This window comes from Bos indicus, chromosome 11, assembly GCF_029378745.1.
Source record: "Bos indicus isolate NIAB-ARS_2022 breed Sahiwal x Tharparkar chromosome 11, NIAB-ARS_B.indTharparkar_mat_pri_1.0, whole genome shotgun sequence".
Lineage (NCBI taxonomy): Eukaryota > Metazoa > Chordata > Mammalia > Artiodactyla > Bovidae > Bos > Bos indicus.
The window spans coordinates 98,154,307-98,171,698 of record NC_091770.1 but is presented as its reverse complement, the minus strand read 5'-3'; the positions used below and the strand labels follow the sequence as shown (position 1 = coordinate 98,171,698).

The 17,392-nt window shown below is 54.2% G+C and overlaps 1 protein-coding gene across 1 annotated transcript; it reads right to left on the bottom strand.

Moving 5' to 3' along the window:
• Window positions 1-6,105: 6,105 nt before the first annotated feature.
• On the bottom strand, window positions 6,106-11,074 carry CDK9 (cyclin dependent kinase 9). The gene is made up of 7 exons (XM_019970901.2): window positions 10,388-11,074; window positions 9,820-9,901; window positions 8,907-8,997; window positions 8,390-8,556; window positions 8,105-8,276; window positions 7,793-7,941; window positions 6,106-7,044 (listed from the first exon to the last, which is right to left on the bottom strand). The coding sequence occupies exons 1-7, from the start codon at window positions 10,843-10,845 to the stop codon at window positions 6,679-6,681; spliced, it is 1,485 nt and encodes a 494-aa protein (XP_019826460.2). The 5' UTR covers window positions 10,846-11,074; the 3' UTR covers window positions 6,106-6,678.
• Between the last annotated feature and the right edge of the window lie 6,318 nt (window positions 11,075-17,392).

Sequence of the window (17,392 nt, the reverse complement as noted above, 5' to 3'; positions counted from 1 at the left end):
CTTGAGCTAAGGCATCCAGGCCTGCTGGGGGGAGGGCTGAGTCTCCCAATCATTTGATCAGAAAGACTCCAGGACACAGACCCAGTCCTCGGCCTACGGGGTGACATCGACGGCCCGGGCAAATGAGCTGGTGCAGGCCTTTCCCATTTCCCCGGCCTCTCCAGTCATCTGCCAGACTGGTGGCTGGCTCGCTCTAGTGTTTAGGAGACTCCCAGGTGCCAGGCTGCCTCAGGTGATGCCCCCACGAGGCCCTGCCCTCTAAGAGCATTTATTCCTGGCTACATACCTTCCTTCCCAGGTGGGGATGACACTCACATCACCCCAGGGTTCAAGGATAAAGGGGATTAGACTCACACCCGCTGACTTCATCCCAGCCTCCTTTCTGGGGTGTTCTATGGGGAGATGAAGGGTGGGGAGAGACAGGAGCCAGAAGCTCCAGGGTTTAGAACCTGTTTTGCTTGTTTAGAATCTACCCGCAATGCAGGAGACCTGGGTTTGATCCCTGTGTTAGGAAGATCCCCTGGAGAAGAGAAAGGCTACCCACTCCAGTATTCTGGCCATGGACTGTATAGTCCATGGGGTCACAAAGAGTCGGACACAGCTGAGTGACTTTCACTTGGTTGTTTTAATTTTTTTTTAAGTTTATTTATTTATTTATTTTTTCCAGCTGTGGTGGGTCTTCGTTATTGCACTCTAGTTGCGGCAAGTGGGGGCTACTCTTCACTGCAGTATGAGGCCTTCTCATCATGCTGGCTTCTCTTGTTGAGAAGAGCCTGGGCTCTAGGTGCGTGAGGACTCAGTAGTTATGGTGCTCGGGCTTGGTTGCTCCAAGGCATGTGGAATCTTCCTGGACCAGGGATGGAACCCATGTCCCTTGCATTGCAAGGCTGATTCTTAACCGCTGGACCACAGGGAAGCCCTGGTTGTTTTTAAAACATGGTTTAATTGCATGAGTAAAAATATTAATTCAGGAAATATGAGAAAACACAGAGAAGCATAAAGGATGTGCTGTGTGCTGAGTCACTCAGTCGTGTCTGACTCTTGGCAACCCCATGGACTGTAGCCCACCAGGCTCCTCTGTCCATGGGATTCTCCAGGCAATAATATTGGAGTGGGTTGCCATGCCCTCCCAGGAGATCTTCCCGACCCAGGGATTGAACCTGCATCTCTTACATCTCCTGCATTGGCAGGCGGGTTCTTTACCATTAGCGCCGCCTAAAGGACAGAAACACCTTGATAACCATGGGTAATGTTTTAGTGTGATTGCTTCCATTTTTCTTACAAAAGAGCAGAAGCAGGAGATACTGGGTTAGCCAAGAAGTTCATTCGAGTTTTTCCATACGATCTCATGGTAAAACCTGAATGAACTTTCTGGCCAACCCAGTATTTTGTAACCTGCTCTTTCTATCTGTTGTCTTTGGAACGTCTTCCTGCCACAGAGCATATACTTCTTGTCCTTTTGCATGGCCGCCCAGCATCCTGTCACAGGGCCCTGCTCTACCTGTGCCACCCAGATCCTGGGCAACAGCGTAGCATCGACCGTCAGCTTGTTAGAGGTGCCCCACGCAGACCTGTGAGTCAGGGATCGGATATGTGCTGACCTTGGGGGAGTGCTGCTCTAACATACTGAAGCTGATGGGGGCTCATGCTTTTCCACAAGCAAAGTTGCCCTGAACCTCATGGACGAATCGGGCAGAAGTGGCAGAGAACAGGGTAGGGGCACGATCTTTTGAGGTTGTAGCCCTGGCGTGGCCACAGTGCACTGGGCCACGTGGCTCTTCTGTGTACAGGACAAGAATTAACAGGCATCCTCTCCTGCTGGGCATTCTATGATGCGCTGGCTCCTATCTTAGAATGTGCAAGACTAGCTCCTTCCCCGACCCTCCTACAGTAGATTGTTCTACTTCTTGTCTTTGGTTCCTCTCCTGTTCTCCAGGGATCCTACTGCTCCCAGAGGGGTTTCATCTGAAACAATCCATCCAGTGGCTGTTGCCAAGGTCACCACTGAGGTCCGCATGGCTAAACCTGACGGTCAGTCCTCACCCCCATCTCCTGGGCCTATCAGCAGCACTTGTCTAAGTGATCGATCCTGTGTCTCAAAAACACCCTCTGTCTCTTTAGCTCCTGGATCCCACTCTTCTTACAGTCTCCCTCTCTCTCTTTTTTTGGCCATGCTGCCCGGTTTGCAGGATCTTAGTTCCCCAACAAGGGATCGAACCTGGGGCCTGGCAGTGAAAGCACCAAGTCCTAACCACTGGACTACCATGGAATTTCCTCTATGGTCTCTTCTTTTTTAAAGAGTATGACTTTTTTTTTAAGTCTTTATTGAATTTATAACAGTATTGCTTCTTTTTTTTTCTTTTGGTTGCACCGGGCCTTCATTGCTTTGTCTGGGCTTTTTCTAGTTGCAGGAAGTGGGGCTACTCTTCACTGTGGTGTACGGGCTTCTCATTGCAAAGTCTTCTCTTGTTGACAAGCACAGGCTCTAGGCACTCAGGCTTTGGTAGTGGCAGCACGTGGGCTCAGTAATTGCGGCACTGGCTCAGTAGTTGTGGCACATGGGCTTCGTTGCTGTGCTCCATGCAGAATCTTCAAGAACCAGGGATCAAACCCTTGTCTCCTACATTGGCAGGTGGATTCTTATCCACTGCGCTACCAAGGAAGTCCTGCTCCCGCCTTTTGTTTGTTTTTATGTATTGTGTTTTTGGCCACGAGGCATGTGGGATCTTAGATCTCCAACCTGCACCCTCTGCATTGGAAAGAGAAGTCTCAGTCACTTGACTGTCAGGCAAGTCTCCTATGGTCTCTGATTTCTTTTAAAGAGTAACTCTTTTATACAGTGATTTATCTTTGGCTGTGGTGGGTCTTCGTTGCCGGGTGGGCTTCCCTCCAGTTGCGGTGATCAGGAGTACTTTCTAGTTGCCGTGCTAGGGCGTCTCGTTGAGGGGTGACTTCTCTTGTTGGGGAACACTGGCTGTAGGGCGTGAGGGCTTCACTAGTCACAGCACGTGGGTTCAGTACTTGCGGCTCTCGGGCTCTAGAGCACAGGTTGATAGTTGTGTCACATGGGCTAAGTTGCTCCAAGGCATGTGGGATCTTCCTAGATCAGGGACTGCGCCGGTGTCCCCTGCAGGTGGGTTCTTTACTGCTGAGCCGTCAGGGAAGCCCCCTCTGGTCTCTTCTTCTTTTGTCTGTTGTCCTCAACTCCCTGATGACACTGAACCCTGGAGTGTCCCACTGGGCCTCATCTCTTCTCCCTTCTTCATGTGATGGGAGTTGAAAACCCAACTGGGAGTTCTGACAACTCCCAAATTTTGTGTGTGTCTAGACTTTGGGGGGCCCTGAACTAGACACCAGATGTATGCCTGCCATCTCAGCCTGGATGCTGAAGCCCTCTTTGTCTTGGGAGTGGCAGAAAGTTTATAGGTCCGGTTCTGTTCTAACTCTTGAGAGGTTTCATTCAGGCTTGTCTGTTCATGGGATTCTCCAGGCAAGAATACTAGAGTGGGCTGCCAAGCCCTCCTCCAGCGGATCTTCCTGACCCACGGATTTAACTCAAGTCTCTTACATCCTGACCCAGGGATTGAACCCGAGTCTCCTGCATTGGCAGGCTGGTTTTTTTTTTTACCACTAGTGCCACCTGGGAAACACCTGTAATTCAAATAGTTGAATTACAGTGTTGTATTAATTACTGCTATACAGGAAAATGACTCAGTTATACATGTATCTACATTCTTTTTCATATTCTTTTCTGTTATGGTTTATTGGAGGAAATTGAACATAGTTCCCTGTGCTGTACAGTAGGATCTTTTTGTTTATCCATTCTACATATACTGGTTTGCATCTGTTAATCCCAAACTCCCAATCCAACTCTCTCCAACCACTCTCCATCTTGGCAACCACTAGTCAATACTCTGCGGCCCAGATTCCATTTCTGTTCCACAGGTAAGTTCATTACTGTCCTCTTTTAGGTTCCACATGTAAGTGGTATCATCTGGTATTTGTCCGACTTGACTTAGTATGATATTCTCTAGTTGCATCCCTGTTGCAGCAAATGGCATTATTTCCTGCTTTATCTGTTCAATTGCTCAGTTGTGACTCTGCAACCCCATGGACTGTGGCACACCAGGATTCCCTATCAGCAGCTCCCAGAGCTTGCTCAAACTCATGTCCGTTGAGTTGGTGATGCCATCCAACCATCTCATCTTCTGTTGTCCCCTTCTCCTTCTGCCTTCAGTCTTTCCCAGCATCAGGGTCTTTTCCAATGAGTCAGTTCTTAACATCAGGTGGCCAAAGTACTGGAGCTTCAGCATCAGTCCTTCCAATGAATATTCAGGGCTGATCCCCTTAGGATGGCCTGCTTGGGTCTTCTTATGGCTGACTAGTTTCACTGTGCATGCGCACCACATCTTTATTCATTATCTGTTGATGGACATTAGGTTGTTCCATGTTTTGGCTATTGAACACAGGAGTGCATGTCTTTTTGAATTATAATTTCATCTGGATATATGCCCAGGAGTGATTGCTGGATCATATGGTAAATCTATTTTTAGTTTTCTGAGGAAACTCCATACTGTTGTTTTCTTTTTAAATAATTGTATTTCTGGCTGTGCTGGGTCTTCGTTGCTGCTGGGCTCTTCTCTAGCTGTGGTGAGTGGGGGCTCCTCTCCAGCTGCACTGTAACTTCTAGTTGCAGAGGAAGGTCTTCTCACTGCAACGGCTTCTCCTGTTGCGGAGCATGTGGGCTTAGCGGCTGTGGCTCCCGAGCTGGAGAGCGGAGGCACCATAGTTGTGGTGCAGAGGCTTAGTTGCTCCGCAGCATACGGCATCTTCCCAGATCAGGGATTGAACCTGTCTCCTGCACTGACAGGCAGATTCATTACCATTGAGCCACCGGGGAAGCCCCATGATGTTTTCCACTGTTTTCTTTTTAAATCAGATTGTGGGAATTCCCTGGTGGTCCAGCGGTTAAGACTCTGTGTTCCCACTGCAGTGGGGCACGAGTTCTATCCCTGGTCAGGGACCTAAGATCCTGACTACCATGCGGTGCCATCAAAAAAAAAAAAAAAAAAATTGGATATTTTTTTAAATCACCAGAGTGTGTTCCTCTCTGTACAGAGCTCTCTGAAGGCTTCCTGGGCTTGGGGCTAGAATAGATTCTCCCTAAGCCTCCAGAAAGAACCAACCTTGCTGATGACAACTCCAGATTTCAGAGTTTTCTCCTCAGAACAGACAGTAAGTTGGTTATTCTAAGCCGCTGTGTTTGGCAGCCCCAAGAATCGAATAGGCTAGTCATTTTTTTTTTTCCTTTCACTTGCCTTTTGTGAAGCTGTGACCCAGGTTAATACCTACCAGGAAAGCACAGTTCAGGTAAAAGGTTTTGCCAATCTTTTTTCCCCAGGTCCCCTTTAAGAGGCCTCCACTGGACAGAATGTAGAATGTGCTTCATATGTGCCTATCTCAGATTTCAGACTCACAGGAAATGTATCAAAGGTATTCCACAGAGTGTGCTGTTCCTGAGTGTCCCAGCTCAGAGCCCACATGATCCAAGCTTCTGCTAACTGTTCCCTGTCCTCCCGCCTGCTTGCCACCCTAACTCTTCCTACTGCCACCTCCGCAAGGCCCTGGAGACCCTTCAGCTCTTTTGGTCATTTCCTTTCTTGCCACTCTCTGGTCAGCAGCCTGAGAACTCCTGCAGGTTACAGATCTGTTGTCATTCCACTGGCTAGAAGCCTTTCCAGCCTCCTGTGATTGTAAATCAAGTCTGAACACATCTGTCAGCCAAGGCAGGCTGCCCCGCTGGGTCATCACTGCAGGTGCGGCTCACAGAAGGTCTCCCCGTTTCCTCCTCAGCAGACTGGGTCCCTTTTCTCATCTGTCTCCCTGCTTTCTCGGACACTGAGTGGAGAGGAGAATAAGGGAGCATCATGGTACCTGCCACTTGGGTACTCAAGAAAAATAAACAAGAGAGACAGAAGTCCCCTGAAGGTATGTCAGGGGACATGAACTGGGACAAAGGAAAGTACCACGTCCTGACAAATCAAATCTCAGTGGTCAGTTACAGGGTTAGCTGGCGGTCTGAACATAGAACACAGCACACAGCCATTTACTGAAAAAGAGTCAACTTTAATTGTAACTGACCAGCCTGTACCTAGGAATGTCTCTGAACAATTGAACAAAATCAACACGATAAAACTGTCCTATCGAAGAAACCAAAAGCATCCATCGGCCTCAGAGGTTCTGAGGGCTAGGCTCAGAGCAGCCCGTTCCCATTCCTGCGGCTGGTTCTGTGCCCCACAGAAGTTTCTCATCCCACAGGGAGGGCCGGGGTGGGTGAGGGACCAGTCCCCTCCTCCTAGCATGCTAGGGTATCTCAGAGTCACCAGTGGGGCGTGCCTTTCCCCAACCCCAGTCCTGTCCTAAAGTAAAGGGAGACCCTCTGGGCATCACCGCCAAAGCCAGGGAACAAGGTGAGGCAGCTCAGGTGCCTTCCTGGACTCTCCGCCAAAGTTTTACTCCAGTCTGCTCGGTTGGTGCCTGATGCCCAGGGTGTGGATTAAATAAGATATGCGCTAGAGGAAAAACTCACATGCCCCATAATCTCCACGCTGCAAGTCACAGAGCAGAAGAAAAAAAAACAAAACCACGGCCCTAACGAGAAGCAACAGCAGCCGGCCCTCAGAAGACGCGCTCAAACTCCGTCTGGTTGGTGGTGGCGGGATTCCGGCTCTGGTTGGTAGACTGCTGGGTGATCTGGCTGCCCTTCCGGCGTGGAGGTGCCAGGTACTCGAACATGGATGTCAGGTGGGTGGACAGCATGCCCTTGAGGTCCGAGGGCATGGGGTCAGACCAGAAGAAGTCGTGGTTGAGGGCGTCGTCACTGTCGATGCGCTGGGCGGGGTCCAGCACCAGCAGCTTGTCGATGAGGTCCAGTGCGTAGGGGTCTCGCACGTAGGCCTTCAGCCTGTCCTTCACCTTCCGCTTCTGGCCCTTGACCAGCTCCACTTTCTCAAACAGCTCGTACTTGTCCACATTTGGCCACACCTGGGGCAGGGGGGAGGCATGGAAAGAGGGGAAGACTAGTTCAGCAGGGTATGTGCCTGATCCACTGGTCAAGTACGTACTCAGTGACTGGATACGTCTCTGTTCAGGACTTCCCTGGTGATCCGATGGTTAAGAACTGCCTGCCAATGCAGGGGACATGGGTTTGATCCCTGGTCTGGCAAGATTCCACATGCCATGAAGCAGCTAAGCCCGTGCGCCACAACGACTGAAGCCCGGGTCTAAAGCCAGTGCTCTGGAGCAAGAGAAGCCCCCCGCACTGCAACTAGATAAAGCCCAGGCGCAGCAATGAAAATCCAGAGCAGCCAAAAATAAATAAGGAAATACTACAACTTGCTCAGATGTTTCCAGACCACCCCAGAGCCCTCTGCGGCCAAAGCATCAGTAACCACAGATGGGACACAGGCACTGAGTACCAGACCCTTTAACATGAATCACCTGGGATACGTGTGCCAAGCGTGACAGAACCACAGATGTCTCACAGCACAGGTCAGCTCTGAGGCGAGGCGCTCAAGACACCTTGCCGGAAAACCCCAGGAACCGGGGACGCAGCCCAGACCTGACGTCACCATGGCTAACAGTAGACTGTGACCCTCCATCAGCCGCCTGTCCAGGTCAGGGCTTCGCCTCTGTTCCGTGCCCCGCTCCTCCCCTGCTAGGGAGCCTCCCCCACCCACCTCAGAGGTGTGTGGCCTGGGGGGGTGGCCCCAGGAGGCGGGCTGTGACGCACCTCGGGGGTGATGGAGCCGCAGAGCTGGCTGATGAGGGCGAGTTGGTGCTGCTCCGTGTTGCCCTGCATGATGGGGCTGCGGGTCCACATCTCCGCCATGATGCACCCAGCACCCCACAGATCAATGGGGGGGCCGTAGTCCCGCTCCCCTGGGAATAAGAGCACACCAGGGAGGGCCCCCTGAGCCCCACGGCCTCCTGAGAGGCCACGCCCCTGGGGCCGGTGGCTCAAGAAGCCCTGGCAGTTGGGGTGCTGAGACTGAGCTGAGTGCCCAGCCCCTGCTCCCCTCTGCCAGCTCGGGAGAGTCCTCACCGAGCAACAGCTCTGGGGGCCGGTACCAGAGGGTCACCACACGGTTGGTGTAGCGGTTGGGCTGGCTGTTCTTGGCCAGGCTGAAGGCCCGGGCCAGCCCAAAGTCCGCCAGCTTCAGAACCCCATCGCGGGTGATGAGCACGTTAGCCGCCTTCATGTCCCGGTGCAGGATCTGCAGGAAGCACAAGGCGGAGGGTTCCCAGGGATCCCTTAGCCATGCCCACCCCGCAGTGAGCTCAAAGGCCAGCCCAAGCCTTGCTCTCTCCTCCCCGACTAGGGCCCCACCTTGTTCCTATGGATGTAGTAGAGGCCGTTAAGCAACATCTGCATGACCCTCTTGATCTCAGATAGTGTGAACTTGACTAAAACGTTGCTCAGCAGCCCAGCAAGATCATGCTCACAGAAGTCAAACACCAGGTATATACTGCCTTTGCAGCGGTTATAGGGGGAAGCTGAGGCAGGAAGAATGAGGAGAGAGGGGGAGGCAAGAAAAAAAAAAATCAGAAACCTTATATGCAACTCATTTCCTCCAAACTAGCTCCCAACTCCTCCAACCCATGGCCACCCAAATATCCGGGTACGAATTCCTTCACGGGTAAGGTATTTTCTGAGTGTATTCCCTGGGCTGGGTGCTGTGGCAGGCCCTGGGGAAGCACCTGCTCCGATGAAAAGACCAGAGAAAGCAGTCACAGTTGGAATGTCTGGGTTAAGAAGAGGCAGTGTAAATGTGTCCAGTGTCAACTCCGCAAACAAAGCCTCAGTTTTTCCATCTGAAAATGGGGACATGATCCAAACAACTTACCTTTGGTTCGACAGATCTCAATCAAGTTGACCACATTCTCGTGTTTTAGAAGCTGGAGGATCTTGATCTCCCGCAATGCTGTAATGGGGAACTGGGTGGGAGAAAAGACAGGAGGAAGTCAAAAGTGGGTAAGCACACTACAGACCCATGAACTGGCCATGGGGTCCACGCAAAGGGTCAAAGGTTCAGGGACAGAGTAAATGCACAGGCTCTGAAATTAGTTGTCTCAAATACCACATATGTAAAATGGGAGTAACTATGTACCCCTCATAAAGAACTGAATGAAATGAATCAAAATAATTCAATGAATGAACCGAAACAGTGATATTTCACACAAAAGTTCTGTTACCAGTCATCAGACGCTCTGCAGTTTCTTCAACCTTATAAATTTTAGCCCTATGCCTGCATTTAACCTGTTTGGCAGTTAACAAATATTAAAGAAGCTGGTCTCTGGAAAGCTGAACCAGAACTAACACACGTGTGTGGCACGAGAGACTGTTACTTTTCAGCTAAATGCCAATTACCTTTTCAAAACCATTGCATGTAATTATTAGCATTTTCTATATATATATATATATATATATGAAAAATACATATATTTTGCGTTCAACAAAATTAAACCCTAAACAAAAAGTGTTTAAAGACTTCCTAACTCCAAAAACGCAGGGGCACTGGGTACAAGCATGGGCTCCCCCTCCTGGCACCAAACATATTCACCCAAAAATGAAGTACCAAAAGCTCTAAGACATCTGAATTCAAAGACTGAACTGGGAAGTCAGACTTCCTGGAATATGGAAATTTCCAAATACCTAACCTGAATCTATTACGTTGAGAGTCCCCAAAGCAGAAAGGTGGAAACGCAACCTCACGCCCAAGGGAGCTGGGAGACCTGCCCACCCCACCCCATACTCACCCCCTCTTTCTCGTTCTCCATCAGTACCTTCTTCAGGGCCACCTTTTGGCCAGTCTTGCGGTGCTTTGCCTTAAACACCTCCCTGCAGGCGGAGAGGGGAGACCCAAGAGGGATCTTAGAGGACGTCTCCGCAGAGCCCGCCCCTCCCCCACCAGAGGAGGGCCGGAAAGGGAATCCCGGGCGGGGCTGGGCCGGGTCTCCCAGGGCACTCGGCTACCCCACCACGCGGTGACTCCGGTCCCTTCTCGAGTCTCAGCCTCCTTCCCTCTGCTCTTTGCGCCTCAGTAGGGCGTCTCACGGAGAGATCCCGCTCCACTCACAGGCTCCTCTCTGCAACCCCTCCCTGCCCCCCCATCAAGGGCCTCAGGCTCCTCCCCGCCGGCCGACTCCTTCAGGCCCCGGCGGGGTTGCGGTGCGGCCTAGCGAGACCAGGCGATAAGTTTGCGTCTAAGTGGCTTCCCGACCAACCGGGCCCGGGTCTGGGCGTCCCGACGTCGGCCCGGAGGGGTGCAGGTTCAGGAGGCTCCCGGTCCCTGGGGGTTGGGGAGGGGGGGGTGCCCAGCCTTACCCGAAGGTGCCTTGGCCGATTTTAGCGAGCTTCTCATATTTGGTCACCTCATCACAAAAAGGGCACTCCACCGAGTCGTACTGCTTTGCCATGGCTGACTCCAGTACGCCGCCGCCGCCACTTCCAGCCACCACCGCCGCCGCCGCTGCTGCCGCCGCCGCTCCCGCTCCGGGTCCCGCCGCCGTGCTCCAGGCCCCTCCGCGGCCGCGCCACTTCCGCCTCCACGGCCACTTCCGGCCTCGAGGCGCCGACCCCGCCTCTTCCGCCCGCCGCCCGCCGCCGGGCCCCCTGGGACTTGTAGTTCCCGGGAGGCCAGGAGGAGCCGAAGCTGCAGAGGCGCCTCCGCCACCGCCGCTGCCCCCGCCTCCGCCGCCGCTGGCGCCGGCGGCGGCCCCGATCGGGGGCGCGGGGAGCCGGGGCGCCGGGGCTGGGGCTCGAGGTGGTGCGTCCCGCTGCATCGGCTCGGGCCGCCGCCGCCGCCGCTGCCGAAGCCGCTGCCGCTCTGGCGCCCGATCCGGGGCCAGCCGCAGTGCCCTGCTCCTCCTCCTCCTCCGACGGCGCCGCCTCCGCCGGGCTGCGCTGGGCGCCGGGCGCGGGGGGGCGGTGGGGGGGGCAGCCCCCCGAGCCGCGGCCTGGGGGCTCCCTGGCCGGGCCCGGGCCCGGGGCGGCCGGGCGAGGGGGCCAGACGGAAACAGCAGATGAGGAGGCGGCCCGAGAGCCCGGGAGGGGGCGCGTTATAAAGGGGGAGGTGCCCAGGCCTCGCCCTCCCCTCCCCCTCCGCCCGCCCCCTCCCTCCTCCCTTCCACCCTCAGCGGCCGCACCTGCCGCCGCCGCCGCCTGCCTCCCGCCCGCCCGCCGCCCTCGGCGCGTCACCGCCCGCGGCCCCTCCTCCGCCTTCGGAGGTGGGGCCCCGCGCTCAACACCTGGCTTCGGGGCGCGACTTACCGCGTGCCTCAGTTTACCCGCACATGCCAGCCGCAGCGGGACTCCTTTCCTCCCCTGCTCGGGATTTCCCCACCCGCCCCCCACGCCCCACTGTACGCAGGCGAAGACTAGAGGTGCCGAGAGAGCGGCCTGGGGTCCGGGGAGGGGAGAACGGGCCCCCACCGCCGCCTCCCCGGGCCCCAGCCGACCCGCCGTTGATATGGCAACCGACGGCCGCCAGGGGGCGCGGCGACATTGAAGGTGGTGAGCCAGCAACGCCTGGGCCTTCCACTCCTGGATCCCCACCCAGTTCTCTGGGAGACAAGAGATGAGACCCACAGGACTTTGGTTCCAGCCGAGCTGCTCCCTAACTGGTCGCGCCCCGGGTTAGTAGCCACAAAGGTAGCTGGCATTTCGTCTGCCCCTCTTGTGTGCTCAGGAAGTGCTGGGCATTCCTGCTGAATCCTGAATCCACCGCCCCATAGTCAGGATCACTAACCAATTTTACAGAAGAGCACATTAAGGCTCGGAGAGGTGAGGTCATTTGCTCAAGGTCTCACAGTAATAAAGCTGGGACTCGAACCTTGTCTATCTGAATCCGAAGAGGATTCTCTTGATTCAGGCTGTTTACAGTCTGTCCAGCAGTATAGCAAGTGGTGCTGTTTGAGGCCTGCTGTCCTTATGCCAGGGTACCAAGCCCACCACTGTCCACCATCTCCTTCTTTGATCCTATGCCTGCTTCTCCTATCCTGGCCCTTCTTCCCCAGCAGCTTTCTGATACATTCTGGCTCCAGGAGCCTCCTGTATTTCCCTCCAGCCTTTAACACCCAGCCCCCCAACAAGGCTGCCTTCAGACCTCCTCTCCACCCCTCTTCAATCTGCACCCCCCACCCCAGTCCTCCACGAGTGGATCCTAAGACCTGTCTTCCCCAGTCTGTCCCCCTGCCAGCACCCATCAGATCATTCTGAAGTGATGTCTGTATGTCTTTCTCTCCACTGTCATCAGAAAAAAACAAACTGTGACATTTGAGGCTCTTTGCATCTCCCCACCTAGGCTGTGGCCACATTGCTTCCTACACGCCAGGGCCCCTTGCTTTCAGGGCTGTGCTGTCTGATTGCACCCCACTACCTTCTCTTCTGCCAGGAAGGTTCCTGGGTTGATCTCCAGCTCTTAGCTCACATGGCTTGGCCTTGAAGCTTCTTTGTAGGAGGAGTCAGGAATGGGTCTGGTAATGCTGGTGTCCCAAGAGACCCTGTTCTGCTGGGAGGCAGGGGGACTGCCAGGGAAGGTCTTCAGGATCAGGTGAGGAGCAGAGAGCCCTCTCCTGAAGGCAGTGTGGACCAGCGAGGGTTTGGGGCATGTCAGGGAGTGATCTGGGGTCAGTTTCTTGGGTGCAGTATTAGAAGCAGGGTGGCCATTGGCTAAACTGGGGGTGGGGAGAGCAGGGAGGGAGAAAATAATAATAATTGTAGTAATTATAGTTTATGGAGGGAAAATAAATGGTCCAAGCTGTACACTTAGCACTTTATGGGAATTATCTCAATTCTCACTCAGCAATATTATACTATTATTACCTCTATTGTACATAGAAGAACACTGAAACTCAGGGGTGACATCACTTATTGTTGTTCAGTTGCTAAGTCGTGTCTGACTCTTTGCAACCCCGTGGACTGAAGCCCACCAGGCTCCTCTGTCCTCCAGTATCTCCTGGAGTTTGCTCAAATTCATGTCCACTGAGTCCGTGATACTATCTAACCAGCTTATCGTCCGTGATACTATTTAACCAGCTTATCTCCTGGAGAAGGAAACGGCAAACCCACTCCAGTATTCTTGCCTGGAGAACGCCATGGACGGTGACATCATTGGCCAGGGTCAAATAGCTGGCCGGTTGCCACACTGATATGTAAAGCCAACACCAGCCAAAGTCTGGTGCCAACCCCAAGCAGTTACCCATGTCAGGACTCCGCCCACCTGGGCTGAGGGTGGAGCAAGGGCACTGTCATGGCACAGCTGGGTGGCCAGATGCCAGTGGGAGGTGTGGGAGGGGATAACGCATTGGGTGGGAGGGGGAAGTCTGCGTGGGTTTGGGTGGCTTCCACCATCAGATTCTCAGGCTGGGGCCCCTGCTTATTTCTCACAAGCTCTCCCTAAGTTACATCCTGTGGGCAGAGGCCTCAGCAGAAGTTCCGGTGGTGTCATCACCTCCACCGCCCCCATCCCTGGCCTGAACCCTGACATTGCCAGTCACTTCCCCTCAGGGCCTCGGGCCCTCAGCCCTCCCTGCGGGATGATGGCAGGCAGGAGCAGTCAGAGCCCTTCAGAAGGCTGCCCAGTCAGAGTGAGAAGAAATTAGATCCTAGCCAGAAACAACTTCTCACCGACTCTGACTTCTTCGCTGGCTGGAGGGAAATGTTTCCTGTTTCCATGGACCGGTTAGGCTGGCAAGGCCAGGCCTGTGGCCAGTACTCAGGAAATGTTTGCTGACTGACTGACCAGGCTCTGAGAGAGCCTCTGGTCCTGCTGCCATTTAGCATTTAGGGAAACTGAGGCACAGAGTAGGAAAGGGAGCACTTGGCCAGCTGTTTGACCTGGACCTTCTGTTTTCTTCCCCTGACCAGGAGCAGGGTACGGGGCATATGGAGGGAAGAAGAAGGGCTCCTGGGGGGTGTGCTCTTGTTGCTGGTCTTCCTGGGGAGACAAGGGTCACCGGATAGGGGGACATAGAATAGAGAATGGCTGGGTGATGTCCACGGCCCTGCAATTCCATGGACCTTCTGCCCACACCAGCTAGGTACTGACTGCATGCCTGGCCCCATGTCAGACCTCTGGAACTTTACAGCACCCGTCTTAGAAAGCTGCTGTTAGGGGACTCAAGTTACAGAAGAGGAAACAGTTTCAGAGTGGTAAAAGTGGCCTGCCCAAGGCCACGCAGCCAGGGAGCTATGGAGCTGCGATTCAAAGCCAGGTCTCTTTGGCCCCCCATAGAAGACTACTGAGAAAAGCTGTGAAAAGATATCTACTGAGTCCTACAGTTGGAGCAGGCCTGCGGCCAGTGTGGAAGCTTGAGGCCAGTGCCTCTGACGGTGCATGAGGTCTGTTCAGAACATGCATATAAAGACACAAGTGAGGGACTTCCCTGGTGGTCCAGTGGCTAAGACTCAGCTCCCAATGCAGGGGGCCTGGGTTTGATCCCTGATCAGGGAACTAGATCCCATATGCCAAACTACGAGTTTGTATGCCTCAACTAGAAGATTCTGAGTGCCACAACTTAAAAAAATCCCTTCTACAGGAACTAAAGATCCCATGTGCTGCAACCAAGACCCAGGGTAGCCAAGTAAATAAATAAAAATATTTTTTTAAATGATGACACAAGTGAATGTAATACAGATAGTATTCTCAGTGTAGACATCTTATTTTATGGCCACAGGATAGTGTGAGAGATGTCGAGTTTGTCCCATTTTATTGATGGGAACAGTGAAGCTCAGAGAAGTGACGTGACTTGCTTGAGATCAGGCAGGTGGCCGTCTGGACTCAGGTGTGCCTGGGTACAGTGACTATGACATTGAAAGGCTCCAGTCTCTAATCGTGCTTGACCAGGTTGCTGACACCTCTGTCATAGATTGGGGAGGGGAGGACGGAGGGGCTAGAAATCAGAGCAGGGTTCCTGGGGCACTGTGCCTTAGTCTAGACCGCAGGGACTCAGTGGAGAGAAAGACGAGCCGGTGGAGGGGTGTGTGCGTTCCGAGTGTGGGTCTAGCCCAAGCAAAGGCCTGAGGCTGGAAAGCGCTCGTGTGTTCAGGGCTGTGGAGTGGGGTTGGGCTGGCCTCCAGCGCCGGCTGAGGAGGGCCTGGGGACAGGCACCGGCCAGCAGGTCCCCAGCCGCACTCCCAACGGCCACTCGAGGCGGCACAAAGAGGGCTCTGAGCTCAGCGGAGCCGCCACACTGAGCAGTCACACTGAGCCCCATTCATTCTCCCAGGGATGCAGCAACTACCCTGGCGCCTGGGCCAACGGCAGGGCTAGCCTGGCGCAGGCAAGGCCCCTCCACCACGGCAGCACAGCCTCGCCCTGGCCATGGCTGGGACTCCCGAGTGTCACCCAGTGTGCCTGCCCCAGGGTTTTCCTGACCTGAGCCAGTCTGCCCCTGGCCTGAACCACATCCATCCTTCAGCAAGAAGTGCCAGGGTGTACTGGCCCAGGCCATCATTTGCTCTTTTTGTCTTCCCAACAACTCCAGGAAGAGGGGGAGAGGGGGGATTACTGTGACCCCATTTCATAGATGAGGAAACTGAGACTCAGAGAGGTAAAGTCTCTTATGGAGGGTCACACAGCAAGTCGGGAGTGGGTCTGGCCAGGAAGCCAGTACTGGCTGATGCCACCACTTCAGCAGTGAGCCCAAATCCCTCCAACTGCCTCCTGAGAGAGAAGCTGGGGGATCCACCCTCCAGCTCTCATCAGGAAGATCCCTCTAGCTATCACGAGGCTACCAGCCCCTGTCCTTCTTCCAACAACAACCAGAGACGGGAAGGAGTTAAAACACCTGGGTATCTGTCCAGCCTCTGCTCCTTGTTAGCCTCAGTTCCCTCATCTGTGAAATGGGACAGTGCCAGGATCACCTCACAGATCTGTGACAATCTGTGGGGGCTTCCAGATCCATTCCTGGATCATGGTTGACGCTCAAGAGAGGGAACTGGAGTTGTACCCCCTTTTCCTCCCAAGTCCATGGTCCAGAAGCCCCCTCCTTTCATTTGAACTTTGTCCCATCCAGGCCTGTTTGCTGCCTCTATCTCATGGGCTGTGTCCCTTTCCCTTCCAGGGCCTCAGGTTCCCCCTTGTCCCATCGAGAAAGTTTGGCAGGCCCTTCTCCCACCAAGGTCTATCATCCAGCTGCCAGAGGGTGGCAGGCACTCTGAGTGTGCAAGTTAGGACCTCAGACTCCATGGCTGGACACGCAGGTCCCAATTCCAGGTCACTTGATTTCGGGGCATGGCCTCAGTTTCCACATCTGTAGAATGAGGACAAGAAAAACAGTATTTGCCTCCTTAGGGCAAAAGAACTGAGCCCTTTGGCTGGCCCGTACTAGGTGATCAGAAAACGTTAGTCATCAGTAGTCATTATTTTTATGGAGGATGTACAAGGGGCCCCACCTGACCTTGAACTTCCCCTTTCACATCCCAGTGGGCCAGTCCTGGGGCCAGGATAATAATGTCCGATCATGCGAGAGCCTCCGTGGGTTGACTGTGTACCTTATGCTCGTGCCTAGTCTAGAAGTTAGGTAACCGAGTCTTCAGAGGCAGAAGTAACTCCGCACTCAGAGCAGGGATCTGAAGTCCCTGGTCTTTCAGGTACCCCCCAGCAGTTGCTGGAAGCTTCTGCAGGTGGCAGGGACAACCTGCGTAGGGGAGGTTTCATTTCCTCATCTCTGTCCTGTCCATGTGAGCGTGCACATACACACACACACACACACACACACACACACACACATGGGGTTGCAGGGTAGAAAAACACCAGGCTGTGGGTTAGGGGCCTGAGAGGGCAGGTTGTCACTCAGTCTGTGCTACCGACCCGCTGTGTGACCTGGGGGCCTTCTGCCTGCCTGTGTCTCGGTTTTCCTATCCTATCCTTGTACAGCAGGGTGGTGGACTAAATTATCACCATGTCCCTGCCAGCTTGAAAAGGAGTGACCATGCCTTGAGGGCACTGATTCTGTGCCAGGCTTTGCACCAAGCGCTGGACCCTGTGAGGTGGGCATTGCAAATACCCCTCACTCACAGAGACAAAACTAAAGCTCGGGGAGGGATTTGTCCAGGATCACACAGTGACAGAGGGGGGCAGCCAAGAGTTGAATTTGGGTGGCCTCAGGGCCCACGGGCCAAACCATGGCACTCCCCTCGCCACCACTGCCAGTACATCCCCCAGCACTGAGGCTTAGAATAAACCCCTCTGCCTGCAGGCCTGACTCCCTGCACCCTCCCAGCCCGCTGGCCAGACCCCCCAACAGCAGTTGTCAGGTCCCTGGAGGCCCCCAGCCCAGTAGGCTCTGTTCCCAGAGCCTGCGGTTTCTTTCCCAGACCTTCCAG